This window comes from Toxotes jaculatrix, chromosome 11, assembly GCF_017976425.1.
Source record: "Toxotes jaculatrix isolate fToxJac2 chromosome 11, fToxJac2.pri, whole genome shotgun sequence".
NCBI lineage: Eukaryota > Metazoa > Chordata > Actinopteri > Toxotidae > Toxotes > Toxotes jaculatrix.
In genome coordinates this window covers 24,108,411-24,123,892 of record NC_054404.1, presented here as the reverse complement: position 1 = coordinate 24,123,892, position 15,482 = coordinate 24,108,411, and the positions used below count along the sequence as shown (strand labels likewise).

At 43.1% G+C, this 15,482-nt stretch overlaps 1 protein-coding gene across 1 annotated transcript in view; it reads left to right on the top strand.

The window, feature by feature from the left end:
• hspa12a (heat shock protein 12A) overlaps positions 1–6,604 on the top strand; it is a 30,475-nt gene extending 23,871 nt beyond the window's left edge. Inside the window, exons 8-11 of the mRNA XM_041049968.1 lie at positions 2,815–2,919; positions 3,030–3,288; positions 4,014–4,117; positions 4,931–6,604. Coding sequence (XP_040905902.1) covers positions 2,815–2,919; positions 3,030–3,288; positions 4,014–4,117; positions 4,931–5,562 — 1,100 coding nt within the window. The 3' untranslated portion in view covers positions 5,563–6,604. The remainder of the gene's footprint in view (positions 1–2,814; positions 2,920–3,029; positions 3,289–4,013; positions 4,118–4,930) is intronic.
• Positions 6,605–15,482: the final 8,878 nt, after the last annotated feature.

Genomic DNA, 15,482 nt, shown 5'->3' with positions numbered 1-15,482 from the left:
GAGAGGACTCACTGACCTCTGACCTTTTTTTTTTTTATACCACCACCCTCAGAACATAATTTACACCAAGTTTGCTTTTGCTGTGGTTTTGCTTGAAGACGTGAGATGAAAGCAAACGCTGCCCTCACAGTCCAGCTACAGGCTATAGATGCCTTCTGAAAACACACACACACCATATGATTAGTTGACCTCACTCACTGGTTAATGAGCGGCTGTGGCTCTACACTGATTGGAACATGTCTATAGCTTGAGGCTTGGAGCAAAGCGTGAGAGCAAGCCCAGGAGACAGACGAGAGACGTTAGAATTTAATTATCTCTGTGAGACCATGGGAAATCATTCTGTGGGACATATTCTGAAAGGGCATTTCAGTCCACAGTCATGGCCAAGCTACTTCAGCTCAATATGTTGACACTGATGTCCGTTTGAACAAATTGTGTCTATCGTTTTGAAACGACTTTGATATTTTTCTCATTGAAATGTAACCTTTTAAGAATGTACTCAATTTAAATGACCTTAATATTGACTTATTAAACTCTCATTAAATTCTTTGTTTATTTTTAGCGGTTTTCTTGCTATGTTATTTGAATATCAGTCAAACCCCATAGCATCCTGTGTCCGAGGTTGGCAAAGGATGCTATGTGTTAGTCCTTTGTTAGCAAGGATGGGAGTCCAAATCCCTAAGTCCATATTTAATAATGTATCAGGACTTTATAAGAGGTTTTTTTTCCCTTTCCCCAGATATAGTCTTAATGAGTTGCTGGGAACACAATAGGAAAAGTCAACTTTTCCTTTTGACTGTCCCGTAATGAACATTCCCACATTCATTTCATTGTGATAGATTTGCAGTGATTTAAGTTTTTCATTAGAATCTTACCTATTTTAGATTCAACAGAACAGTTTGTAATAAAGTTTCTCCACTGAAACTTGAAAACTGTCTTGGGAGGGAACGGTGGTCTAGTTCTATGATGTTGGATTTTTCTGATGTAATGTGAACTGTAGAGCCCTCTCATGTCCTCTGCATGCTGGTTGGAGAGTTGTCCTTCCTTCTTTGTATTGTTTCCTCTGTGTAGGAGGAAATGTCCCTCTGACATTCTCTTCTGCCAGGTCTTCCTGCCGTTTAGCTGGTTCAACCTCAGGTCACATGACTTCACTGTCCTACAGGTTAAATAAGCCTGGAGTAATAGACTGTGGTTGTTAGACAAGTGAAGACATCACGAATTGTAAAGTATTTGAGAAGAAGGTTTTTTTTTTTGTTTTTTTTTGGCAGAAACCTACTGACTTGTTAAATAGGTTGTTTTTCTGCTCTCGTTTTTTCCTTCCTGTGAATGTAGAACGATGAAACTCCTGGTCTGATGTTGGTCTGGACTATGGATAGTTCCCTTTATTTCTCTCTTATTGAATGTTTTTGTTCCTTTGAATTGGTTCTTGCCATTCTGCCTTCTCTGTCTGATAAAACACACTAAGGTTCTTGATCAGTGTTTAGAGCGGCAGCACCTTCCACCGCATTTTAAACCCGTCTCTCTCACTGCACGTTCACACTGTGAGCAGCATGGCCTTCTCTCTTTACACTGGGATAAAGCAGGCAAATGATTTCTTGATGATTTTATTCCATTGAAATGTTGCTTGTCTTAAAACGATACCTCACAGATGGACTAACTTTGATCAGAAGTCTGTAGGAATCGGACTCCCTCACCTCAGCCTGCTGCTTGCCTCACACACACACACCATTGTACATGCGGCACACAGCTTCACACAGCAGAGCTTCACGCCTTTCATCACACTCACCAGAACATTCTTTCTCTGTTAACAACCAGCCAAGGAGCATGTTCGGCGCAACCGGCAGAGCCGTACCTTTTTGGTGGAAAATGTCATAGGGGAGCTTTGGTCGGAGCTGGAAGAAGGTAGAGTCTTTATCTTCTTTTACTCGTCTGTTATGATTTCCTTTTCCTCTTCAGAGGGTAACTGCTCTTGCTGTTTCCTGTGCCGCCTGTCTGTCAATATTAGGTACTTGCTTTAGAGACTGGATATTTGATGGACAGCAGGCAGATGATCAGATCAGGTCATAAACAAACGCCCTGCTCAGTCAGACCTACTGTTTCTTACGGTGGCTGTGCGCACACACAGTCTTCCTGTGCAGCATTTCAGTTACGCTCACTTTGTTTGTACCTCAAAAGAAAGTGGTTCGGATAATCCGGATAAATCCTTGGTTTGTTTACAGCCTGTCTGATCATCGGGCTGTCCTTTAGCACATTAACATACAATGAAATGTAAAAGTAAACCGAATAAATCAATGACTGTTTGAATGTTCCCCCTAACGAGCCCATGACGTCCCCCATGTCGAGAAGACAAACCCAAAGTGTGCTCTGGAAATCACAGGCTGCGTGCTCTTCTTCCAGTTTCTATTTTATATTTTATATTTTGGGGTTTCATTGATTGTGCTCTGTGACATGTAGTTGTTAAAAAAAAAAACAAAAAAAAAACACGTGAACCTCAAATGTATTTTAGCGTGTAAATCATCTGCTGTCCACACACTGTTTACCTCTTCTGTCATCACCTCACCGATGAGCCGCCGATTCCACAGCCACAGAAATGTAGGTCAGCTGTGATCTCTCTGCGGCACGGCCCGAGGAGCTGAAGAGTCACGTCCAACCTCCGTAAAAAAAAAAAACAGCAGAGTTGTTGTAGATGAGAGACAGTGGATCTATGTCAGAGCAGTGTGTCCAGTCAGGAGGGACACTGTTAGATAACTTGCATTTTAGATGTCCTCGCTCACTGCACACACACTGTTCCATTCTTGTGCTTTCTCATGGCAGGTGACCGTTATGTGGTGGTGGACTGTGGAGGAGGGACAGTGGACCTGACGGTTCATCAGATCCGTCTTCCAGAGGGACATTTAAAGGAGCTCTACAAGGCCTCAGGTAGAAGGACATATACATTTTTTTTCGCTCTGCTGTTTGCACATAAATTTACCACGTTTCCTTTTTTTTTTTTTTTTTTAATCCTCAATCACCGTTCCCTCTTTTCCCAGGTGGCCCCTACGGCTCTATCGGGATTGACTACGAATTCGAGAAGCTGCTGTGTAAGATCTTCGGCCAGGATTTCATCGACCAGTTTAAGATCAAGAGGCCGGCCGCGTGGGTGGACCTGATGATTGCCTTCGAATCTCGGAAGAGAGCGGCGGCCCCCGACAGGACCAACCCCCTCAACATCAACCTGCCTTTCTCCTTCATCGACTACTACAAGAAGTTCAGGGGCCACAGTGTGGAGCATGCCCTGCGCAAAAGCAAGTGAGTGCCCAGCTGTGGATCAGCATCCTTTAGCACGTTAGAGCTGACGACCGTATCTGTGGTGACGCTTTCACTTCCAGCCATTAGAAGACAACTGACTCCTGGATTTTAATGGCGCTGCCTCATATCATGTTTGAATTTTCAGACATAAAAAAAAAAAAATATTTCTATGAGCCTTCAGTGGCCTCCAGGCTCCTCTGACGCCTGACTGGAAGTACTCAGTCTGTCTGAATAGGCTGGAAAGTGTTGGGGCGGGGCCAACATTAACACTAATTGCACACCAACACGTGCACATGCTTAAATGAATCACACACATGGGATGGGCAGTGGATGGATACTATGGATTCTTTCAGGGGTTGTGATTTGGCAGACGGTCATCAGATATAAAGAGAGAGAGAGAGAGAGACAGGACTGAGGGAGGAAATCAATGACTCTGCTCCACACGGAGCCTGAGCTGTCGCTGGTCCCTGCTTCTACTTCTCCAGCTGAGACACACAGGCTGATTAGAAAATGTTCCAATAAAATCTTCCATGCACTGCGGTAAGAAGAAGAAAGCCTGCTTCATCAGCTCCTTAAAATGAGAGGAACATGGAAGTTAAAGCTTCAGGTGTTTGAAATCATTCTTATTCATATTACAATGGCGGTTGTGATCGTATCCCTCAGCCCAAAACTGCAGAGAAACTCACTTTGTAATCGAACGATTTTCCTTTTCTTCTCCTCTCCAGCGTGGATTTTGTGAAATGGTCGTCCCAGGGGATGCTGAGGATGAGTCCAGACGCCATGAACTCCCTCTTCAAGCCCACCATAGATCACATCATTCAGCATCTGAGTAAGATACGCTGATAACGTCAGCACCTCAACACACACACACACACACACACCCCTTTCACCTCTGCGGTCAGACAAGTCTTGTAGCTGCCGTCACTGACGTCAATGAAATAGACAGTTTTTGTCTCATTGTAAAGCTACAGAAAAAAAACTACTACACAACATTTGAGGTGTACACACATACTGTATTTAAACTGTATTTAAGGCATACTGTGCTGAGTGTAGGCACTAACAGTTTTAACTGAACTCTTTTTCTTCCTGTGTTTTTCTAAAGAAGAGAGTTGGTCTCTTCCTAAAACCAGCTAACCTACATAATTCATAGTTTCCTCACCCAGTGGAAATTAGGGCACATTACTTGGGCGTGGATTGGTCGGCCCGGGACTCTTAATGGGTTTGCTGGGTTCGTAAAACATGTTTGTGACTTGTTTGGCTCTCCTTTATAAGGACAGCACCTGGAAAACAGGAAAAAAAAAAAAAACGTTTCCTAACCAAAGAAATTAGACTGTGACTGAAGTGTGAATATAGAAAATAAAAAGCCTTCCTACAGCTGAGCCATGGCTCTGTTAGAAAGGTGAAAGTTCAATCTTCTTTTGGTAGTAACACGTACAAAACTGCATACGAAAATACACTGAATTTCAGTGAGTGCATTGGACTGTAGCCTGCTGAGTCATAGTTAAGACCTAGGTGAAGGTGAAGACCTACACTCAACTTTGACAGCTTTATGTAGCATTTAAGTTTAAACAAGTTAGTTTCCACTGCTGAACATTTGAGTATTTCGAGTTTAGTTCATTGAGATTCTGTCTCTGTCCTCCAGCCGAGCTCTTTGAGAAGCCAGAGGTGAACGACATTAAGTTCCTGTTCTTGGTGGGAGGTTTTGCGGAGTCGCCCCTGCTGCAGCACGCTGTCCAGAACATGCTCCAGGGCCGCAGTCGCATCATCATCCCCCATGACGTTGGTCTCACCATCCTGAAGGGCGCCGTGCTGTTTGGCCTCGACCCCAGTGTCATTAAGGTCCGGCGCTCGCCCCTCACGTACGGCGTGGGCGTCCTCAATCGCTTCGTGGAGGGTAAGCACCCGCCAGAGAAGCTGCTGGTGAAGGACGGCACCCGATGGTGCACTGACGTTTTCGACACCTTCATCGCCGCCGACCAGTCCGTGGCGCTGGGTGAGATGGTGAAGCGGAGCTACACGCCGGCCAAGCCTTCCCAGCAGGTGATTGTCATCCACGTCTACTGCTCCGAGAAGGACGCCGTGGGGTTCATCAGCGAGCCGGGCGTCAGGAAGTGCGGAACGCTTCGCTTGGATGTGAGCGGAACGGAAAGCACAGCGCCGCGTCGCGAGATCCAGACGCTCATGCAGTTTGGCGACACAGAGATTCGGGCCATGGCGGTGGACGTGTCCACCGGACGCACCGTCAAAGCTAGCATTGACTTCCTAAGCCATTAAGTAGACCGTGAGAGAGCTAATGTAAGAATTGCTGGAAGGAAGCGAACGGAAACATACACCTTATACACACACACATACACACTCACACATATGCACACACACGCAATAAGCTGGGTATATTTACTGGAAAGTGTTAAATGATAATCATCATAATAATGAATCTCATTCACTCTCAGTCTAAGCGCGGGCTTAAGTCTAAGTCTAAGCGCGGGTGCATCACTTCACTCCGTCCCGGTAGCTTGTTTGCTGACAGGCTCCACAGTGTTCACACACTCATAACAAAGCCATACTCCCCCACCCAAGAACCTGTGACTCACCTGTGATCGCTACCCCGCCATCATCATTCATTCATCATGAATTTCAAATCAAGTCATACGGTATATTCCTACACAGCCATGCTGGATCCACAGTCAGATGCACCTTTACATGCTTCAGTAGATCACTGTATTTCAGCGATGACGCTGATTTATGCCGTGTGATGCACCACAAAACATTTTGTGTTATAACAGTATATAAAGGTATAAAGGTAATAATGATAATTCCATGGAGCTTTGATGCATCAGCTCCACTCCTCCACAGTTCTGAGGACCATTCCAGTGGTTTTGCATGATTCAGCCCTTTAAACACTGTGTTGTAATACATCACACTGCTGTCAACCAGTTTCCCCAGTATACCATTTTATTTTAGTTTAATTGCTTAAACAAACCCATTAGTGATATAATCCTCTGCAGTGAACATTTAGTCGGTTTAGTTACGTTATTACATGGTAATTTTATTTTATGGCCACTTGGGGGCAGTGAAACAAGCTGTAAACATCACATAATAAAGTTGATGACTAACATGTTAGCAAACAGCTCACTATTCACATCTGAGAGACGCAGAGCAGTCTGCGTTAGCACTCGTTTGCAGCCATGTTGAATGTTTGTGTTGAAGAGCAGTGTTCACTTTGCTTTTAGCTCTGGTTTGGTCTCCACCAACTCCTGACAAAAAAAAAAAAAAAACACCTGGCTCTCCAGCTGCCACATGTTCACCAGCTTCGTCCCTGACTTTTTTTTTAATAGTGGAAACAGCTGCTTGCTGATGAGACAGCGATGAGAACAATGATGAGGACAGTGAGACTGAACAGAACCATAAAATTGTGGACCTTCAAACCAAAACAATGAGCTGAATGACCCTAAAATCCTCAGTCTGAGGGAAACTGCAGTTGAGTGACAAAGGCTTAACAGACAGGCTTGTTCATAACAATTGGCTATCAGCTAAGCTAGCCATGCTCCCTCACTGCAATGAACATTGTAGACAGGAGAATGGATCATTCAAAAGCAGGTGTTGTTGGGCCTTCGTGCTTGATACTGATATGGTTACCTACTTAAATACTGATCCATGCTACCTAATCAATGTCCAGTTATCAGTACTCCAGAATACTGAAGCAGATCAGAACCGAATTTTGAAATCCAGTCATACCTGATAGGAAATCAGTCTGAAAACTGATGGCATGGTTATGAGGAAGTATATCTGATTTATAAATCAATAGGCCAAATCATGCAAAGCTGCCACTATGGTCTTTTTTTTTTTTTTTTTTTTTTTTTTTTTTCTAAGAGTGTTCTAAGAGTGTAAAATGTGCTGCGAGCTCCGCCTGAAAAAGCAAGTACAGCCATAAAATGTGCTTCATTGTTGCCTTTATTTGTTTATGCTTCTTATTATTAGATGTGACAAAATTCCACTTGGCCACTTGAATATTTTGAAGCCAGGTGAGATTCCAGCTCAGACAATGAAGTATGTTTTTTTTTTTTTTTTCTGTAAATACAGTATTTAAATATTGTACAGATTTTTAGCATTGTTTCTGCAGCTTCAGAGCCAAGAGTATGCGTATGTGTGTGTGTGCATGCGTGTGTGTGTGTGCGCGCGCGCATGCTTTCACATGAACATCTCTCAACATATATTTTTTTTTCACCAGCCATAGCATGAGAGGCCAAGGCAGGTTTGATTGCCTTGTTCATTTCAAGATGAGAGACTGGATGTGTCTCCTGTTTCTTTCTCTCTCTCTCTTTTTGTTTTTTTTGGCAAACAGAAGAAACTTGAATACCTCCGTCCTTAAAAAAAAGCATTTCAGTCCATCCATCCATCCTGCAGCACGATTTCTGCAGGGATTTCATTATGATTTATTACATGTTCAGTAAAAATATACTGACAGTACGTTTCCACCCTACTGCTAAGAAGCTGAGCTGCTGAAATCTGTCAGAAATTGCTGTTTTCGTGTTAAAAGACATAGTCAGCAATAATTATAGTAAAACACATTTCCTGATGGCTATGAAACTTTAAAGTCTTCATAAAAAGAGTGCCTAGTATGAATTAATTGTGATGTCAATGTTCACTCATCCCATCAGAATGTACGCTGGTGCATTCCTTCACCCTCCGAAATATATATTTAGCTTTATACGTGTGTGACTTCAGGCGTAATCACGGAGAATCACACTGATTGTCAATTCACTGAAGGCCATTGCTGCATCTAATGCTCCACATGTTCGTCTGACGTCCTCGAGAAAAGAGTCTCTGTCCTCCATCGAGCTTGGTGATGTAGTGACCACGTCATGCAGTGGGTACCTTTTTGGTTGTGGCTAGTTTTGTCCATAGCAAACTGCTCTGTTCATGTTGTTTCTCATTCAGCGTTCATATTTAAGGATGATATCAGTTTGGAAGGTTTGACAGCTTCCTCCATTTTGACTCGGCAGGGTTTTTGCTCCATGGATACTGTCAGACCGACGTACTGTTGTGAAGGCCTAAGCGTGCTTCAGAGTCCGGGTCTGTCAGCGAGGCCTTCACGGTGTCACCACGGTAGATGTGATGCACCAGTCGCTGTGGGAAGTGCTCGTCATTGTCCGATGGGCCGTACTTCCTTTGATTCCATTTGAGATAAATGGATTTCATTCTGAAATGTTACCGTCTGCTTCAGCGTCTTAGCTTGCACTGAAACTTTATTTTTTTGCATATGGAATGATGGGCTTCCTTCCTGTTTCGGTTGGCACTCACACACACACACACACACAGATAACTGTACATATCAGGTTCGATGCGTACACCTGACTTTCACCATATCCTAACACAACTCAATGATACATACGGTGTTTACATTTTACACAAGTCTCTGAAGGATACAGACCAAGACATGAAAACATCCAATGAGGAGGCAGCGTATCACTATGATAAATACTGGAGGAATGGGAAACCTTTTTCTGCTCTTTGGCTTGTTTGGCTCAAGAAAGAAGCCAAGTATTCAACAACCCCCACAGATATATTAGTAACTCTATGCTCTAATGTTTTCTGATGATCTTAATTCTAACTTTAGCGCTTTAAAAGCCATTTTCTTAGAATCTTGATTTTTGAATTGTGAATCGAAGCTTGTCTCGCTCTGTGTCAAAGTGTACAAACTCAGTACAAGCTTCAGTGCCTTCTGCTATTTCCGGCACTCTCTCTGCAATGCACGTCTCTCGCATGCTTCACATAGGAATGACTAAACAGCTAAAGTTGATTGCTATTACTAGTACACAAAGTCAAGGTTTACCACTGACAATGAAGATGACAACGATGGTGGTGGTGGTGGTGGTGTATTGTGGGAGCAGCTGTGTCACAGTGCTTGGAGTCTGGTTTGGCTGGCTGTGATACCCCGCTGCTTCCTCAGCTGATGTAGAAAATGTTAACGCTCGTAAGTGACGGCAGCTCATAACTTACCATAGCAGGGCAGCACTTCATATGCTTTACTGATAACTAACCTAATAACCTTTCCTTCCTTCTGCACATCTCTGTACTCACTAAGGATGTATAACAAGCGGAAGGATTTAATAAACACCACGGTCTGTCGTTTCCTCGGTTACATGATTACAATGTATTTTGTGCAACCTGGAGTATCAATGTGATGCACAGGACACTGTAATGTAGCAGCTTTATACTTAAAGCTATGATTTAAAAAAAAAAAAAATTCTCTGAAGACGCGTTTAGCTGATGTTAGCTTTCTATTCTCAGCGCGAGGCAGCGTTTGACGTTTTTTTTTTTTTTTTTTTTGGGCTGAGGTGTCAGATTTCCGGTCGATCGGTCAAGTAGTTCAGTGGATGTGATTCGAGGTAGCAGTGTAGCCAACTTGCATCATGTACAAGTATCTGCTTTAACACTATCTAGAAAAAAATAAGAGAAAATAGGAAAAAAAAACTTACAGCTAAAATGACTGAGCTTGTATTTAGGATCCTCTCAGCTACTCTGGAACGCAACACAATGTACACTTTGTTCCTTTAGTCCTTTATTAATAATGCAAAGGAATTTTCTTTATGTTGGGTTTTTTTTCATCTTGAGTTACCTAAATGTCTTGTTCTCTTGCAGTTTTCGCACAGTAATGGGTGTATTTTTTTTTTTTTTTTTTTTGATCGATGCCAGGTATTCACTGTCAGACTGTCACCAATAAAATGTATGTGTATTTCAAAGAACATTCCCTTGTGTTGTTTTTTCTGCCAGTTTTCTGCTCAGTTAACCCAGAACTAATTTGAGCTAATGTTCTGCTCAGTTAATCTGGGTTTTTATTTACTTTTACGTTAAAAGCCGATGTACTGACAGAATGAGGTGAGAAGGAACAGTTAGGGATGCTGTCATGCACGGCCGTAATAGTAATAATTAGTTATTACTATTATTAACTATTACTATTTACTTACGGTTTATCAGAAACTTCAGCGCCATAGCTGCTCCTCTCCATGCAGTCACTTCTCAAGACCTCTTTTCTGTGGTCTTCTCAAGCTGAGGGGGCCTTCCAGCAGCTCAAAGCATGGTTCACTACCACCCCCATCCTCATGGTTCCTGATCCCAGCCGGCAGTTCGTGGTGGAGGTGGATGCCTCCAGTGACGGGGTGGGAGCAATACCCTCCCAACACTCCGAAAAGAACAACAACCTTCATCCCTGTGCCATCCTGTCTTGGAAGCTTTCGCTGGCAAGGAATTATGATGTTGGCAACCATGAGTTGTTGAGTGTCAAAATAACTCTGGAGGAGACATCATACAATGAAAGGGTGAAAGGGTTCTTTTTTAACTGCTTTAACTTTGTGTTATTTTACAGACCAGGGTCCCAAAACACCAAGCCTGATGCCTTGTCCTGTCTGTTTGGCCCCGAGCCCACTGCCAAGGATCCTGAGCCCATCCTACCACTGAACCGTGTGGTAGGAGCGGTGACTTGGCAAATAGAATCAGAGGTGAAGCATACTAATGGTGTGAACCCGACACCTAGGGGTTGCCTGGAGAATTGCTTGTTTGTCCCTGTTGCGTGACCTTTTCCAGAGGTTCTGGTGGCCTTCCATGAAGCGAGAAGTGCAGGAGTAATGTGGAGACATGCTCCGTCTGCGCCCCCAACAAGATCTCTTCCAGAGCGCAGATGGATTTGCTGCAGCCACTCCCAGTTCCCGCTGATCCTTGGGCTGAGATCTCTCTGGACTTCGTCATGGGACTCCCAGTCACTGAAGGTAACGCCACTGTCCTCACGGTGGTGGACAGATTTTCTAAGATGACTCATTTCATCGCTTTGCCTTAGTTGCCACGAGCCAAAGAAACAGCTGAAATTACGATGACTCACATATTTCGTATTCATCGATTTCCTAAGGATATTGTTTCAGACTGGGTGCCCCAGTTCATCTCCAGATTCTGGAAAGAGTTCTGCAGACTCATCACTGTCAGTCTCACTTCTGCTGTCAGTCTCACTTACACCCACAACTTGCTCCCCATGTCAGCCACTGGTATGTCTCCATTCCAGTGTGTCTTTGGTTACCAGCCTCCTGTTTTCTCTGAAAAGGAGATCAGTGTCCTGTTGGCCCACACCATGGTCAACCGCATCTGGGCAGCCACCTGTAAGGTCCTCCCACGCATGTGGATCTCATGAAGAGGCGCCGACCTGCTCAAGCGTACTAGTCTCTACACAGGACTTACTTCTCCATGTTGTCTCCAAAAAACTGGCTCCTTGGTTTGTGGGTCTGTTCCTGGTGTCCAGAGTCGTTGGACCCTCCTCCGTTTGTCTGTGGCTGGCTCCGTCCCTGAGAGTCCACTCCACCTTCCACGTCAGCTGGGTAAAAATGAGAGATTGTGAGAGTTCCCACAGTCAAACCCCCTCCACACCCCCAGATGGCCGACGGTGGTCCAGTCTACAATTGTCACCCATTGATACCTTGTCCATCAGGAGCTGACCCTGGGGGGTCTCTCTCCTTGTTTCAGGTGACTTGCCTCTTCCCCTTGTGTTTCCCTCCTGGTCTGATTGTCTTCTCCCGCCCTGATTGTTTCCACCTGTTTCCCATTACCTTGTGTGTGTATATACTGTCTGCGTTGCAGTCCTGTGCCAGTTTGTCTCATTGTAATGTAGAGTGTTTTTTTGTATTTTTTGTTTTTTTCTTTTTTTTGTTTACAGTGATTGTAGCATTTATTTTTCTCTGTGAGTTCTCCTTTATTTTCATAGGGAGCATTTTTGCTCTGAGAGTGATTTTGGTAATAAAGACTGTAAATTTGTACTTTGCTTCCTGAATTGTGCGTTTTGGTTCAAGTCCTTGTTCGGTTGTGACAGACGACTGTGGAAAGAGGAGCAGCTGTTAAACCCTACTGGCCAATGCTCTTGATTTCTTGATTGCTTTGGCTCCCTTATACATGCCTGCACGTATTGGTGCCTGGTACTGTCTATGAGTTTAACTGTTGATCCAGTCACTAAATCTGGAGTCACACGACATGACCTTAGTGTCCTCAGTGGAAGCTACAGTGCTACATGTACATGTAGAATTTAAATCTAAATAATCTAACAAAAAAAAAAAATCCAGACCAGAACCTAGTCCACAATAACCAAAGAGAAAGTCGTGAGGTCTCCTCTTATTAAAGACACACTTCAACTTTATTTTTCCCATGAGGCATTTAGCCTTGGATTTTCTGTGAGTCAACTTTAACATAAAGTACCTTCAGAGTAAAACTGTCGTCTGGTTTCTGAAGTCTGGACATGTGATGAGGCAACACTGCCACCAAGTGGATTCAATGAGGAATGAGATTCAGATTTAGTTTGAAAGTGATTTTTCTCAAATAATAGCACATAAAACATAGAAATAAATAACAATTGGTACTGGTAAGTAGTATACAATAAAAAAAAGACAATTTTCTCAACAGAATTCTCATGTTTTTCAGTAATGAGATGGAACAGATTGGGTGAGACAATGTATGAAAATATAATAAATGGGTAGAAAAGTTCTACAAAACAGAATGAATGAACTGGGAAAATTGAACTATGAAAGTATAAATGTGAAGTAATAAATAAAAATGACAGCAACAGGAAGAAGAAAACAAGACTGCACTGCTAAAATACTCTGTGCAACATTTCAACAGAACTAAACACATCATTTTAATGGTTTTACTTTCTAAATAAAAAGTAGCCTCATTATCAACTCTGAGTGTCACACACCCTGTTTATATAGTGAGCATCTGTAGCTTTAGCATCAGGCTCTAACTCATTTGTTACCTGTTGAATGAAGCCAAAACACCTGATGTTTATTTGGATGAACAGTCAAGATAAAGCTGACGAATGTTTTAGACGAGAACACCGTTTAAAACGGTGCTCCAACGGAGAACACACACCTGTAGGTGTGTGTTCTCCGTTGGAGCAGTCTCTATAATGTTGGTTCCAGATATGGCCGCAAGTAGAACTGTGATTTAACTGCAAAGCCTTAAAAGAAAAGAAAAAAAAACCCAGCTCTCTCTTTTTGTTTCTGCTTTGCTTTGTGGCTCACTAAAACTCCCATACAGGAACAATTTTCCATTAAACTCCCAAGTTTTTTTTTTTTTCTTCCTCAAAAACCCTACCAGTGATTCACTCAGCGGAATATGAAACTAAACACAAGCACTTATTCAGTAACCAGAATACATTTGCGCAGTGAGTGTATTATTCTCACAGAAGTGGTGGTAGAGAGCCACTCAACCCTTTACAGGGCAAGGTTGTTTTTAGCTTGGATGTGGTGTATGTGTATGTGTGTGTGTGTGTGTGGGGATTAGAGGAAGGGGACTGAGGAGACAGGGTGAGAGGGTTGGATAGGTGTGGCAGATTTCCCTCAAATAGCTATGAAGTAGAGTAGTTGCTACGGCAATCTGGAGGGACCCAAACTCTCCAAGTGGCCCTTTAGTTGCTGGCTCGGCTGCCCTCCCACATACAGGCTCTCTTCCAGTTAATGGCAGGGTTCAGAGCGACATGACTAACCAATGAAATCATGGGACGATAACAGGGAGCTTGACACACTTTGTGCTTGTTAAAGCTTCACTTCGTTGAAAACAGACGGAATGTAAGTTCATTAGAATTTGTTTGTTTGAATTGAATATTTGCGTAACCTTCTTAAGCGCTCAGGTGTAAAAGGTAGGCCTGAACACTTAACATGCACACACACACACACACACACACACGACCACCCACACCCTCATGCTGCTGTTTACTGAATAAGGCAGACTGAGGGCAGCCGTATATTCCAGCACACAGTCTGCTGTGTTCTCAGACTGCTGAATACAGAGTATTCTCACTGCAGCCTGTGTCTGTGTGAGGATGTTCAGGAGGTTTTGTCAGAAATGATTGTGAGTCACAGAGCTGTACCACAACTCACCTAACTCCATGAAAATAAACAGGAAACACAGCAAACAAACACGCCCCCTCTCGCCCTCCTGTATTTATCATTTCTTCTTCACCCACGCATGTTTCGGCCCTGAACACAGTCATGGATGTGGAGGTCGGTGTAGTCTTTCTTAAAACTGTGACCAAGATCTGTCCTTAACTTAAACCTTAAAAAAAAAGCACATATTTATTTGGAGTTTTTTGCAGAACTGTCCAGTATCTGTAGAAGTCGGCTTTTAAATAGACTCCACCAGTGGGTCATTCTGTGGCCATTTCCCTGCCAGGAACCTGGGTAACGGTCAAACTTGTATGCATGGGTCAGGGACTCACTCGCTGTGTGGCCACCTGCTGACAGAGCAGCTCTGCAGCAGCAGCAGCAGAAAGAGAGGATCCAGCATAGGAGCTCCTCCGAGGAGCCAAATGTAGACAGAAGAAGGCAGATTTCTCAGATCCATTTTGAGGATGATTTTCTAATTGCACAGCCCCGTCAGTCTGTATGAGAATGATATTCAGATAGAATATCACATAGATTCCGATGTAACAGTACGGAACACACAAAACAGGTGGCTACAATAATTCTGTCATCCAAAAAAAAAAAAAAAAACAACAAAAAACAAACCCAAACTCCAAGAATTTATGGATTCACAAACTGAGTATCATCTGCCAAAGCACCACAACAGTTGTTGTTGTCTCCACTTGTTGAAGATCAGCACAAAACAGCTTTAGCACTACAAAAAAAAAAGTCAGTGTCTGCTTTAAAAAGACTGTACTGACCCCCGTTTGAACTATCTGCCTCCATCCAACCTCCCTCCTGCTCACTATAATAGATTCCTTTGTGTACTCTCATATTACTGCTGAATCCATTTATTATGAAGGTCAAAAAAAAAAAAAAAAAAACATTGTGGTATTCAAAACAGTTTTGTTCTGGCGGTCAAATAGATTTCCCCTTTCTCCACAGCTTTGGGGAAGCATTGAACAACTGAAATCCTTAAAACTCCTTTTTGCATTATACTGTGTTCCTTTCAGCATAGTCTTTTATACCACAACATAATGTAACATGTTGTGTTACGTCCTTGTTGTCAGACATTCATTTTTGTGACGACGTGCGTGTGAATTATTTACCTCTCTTCTCGACAACATTACAATGTACCTAATGGCCAGGGGGTTAAGTTTGTTGTGCAAGCATTCCCCAGGGGAGCCATTTCTCTCTTTGCCACCTACATCTACCTACATATACCTCGCTAATTCATGACCCGTCTGTGAAGGCTTTGTTAGT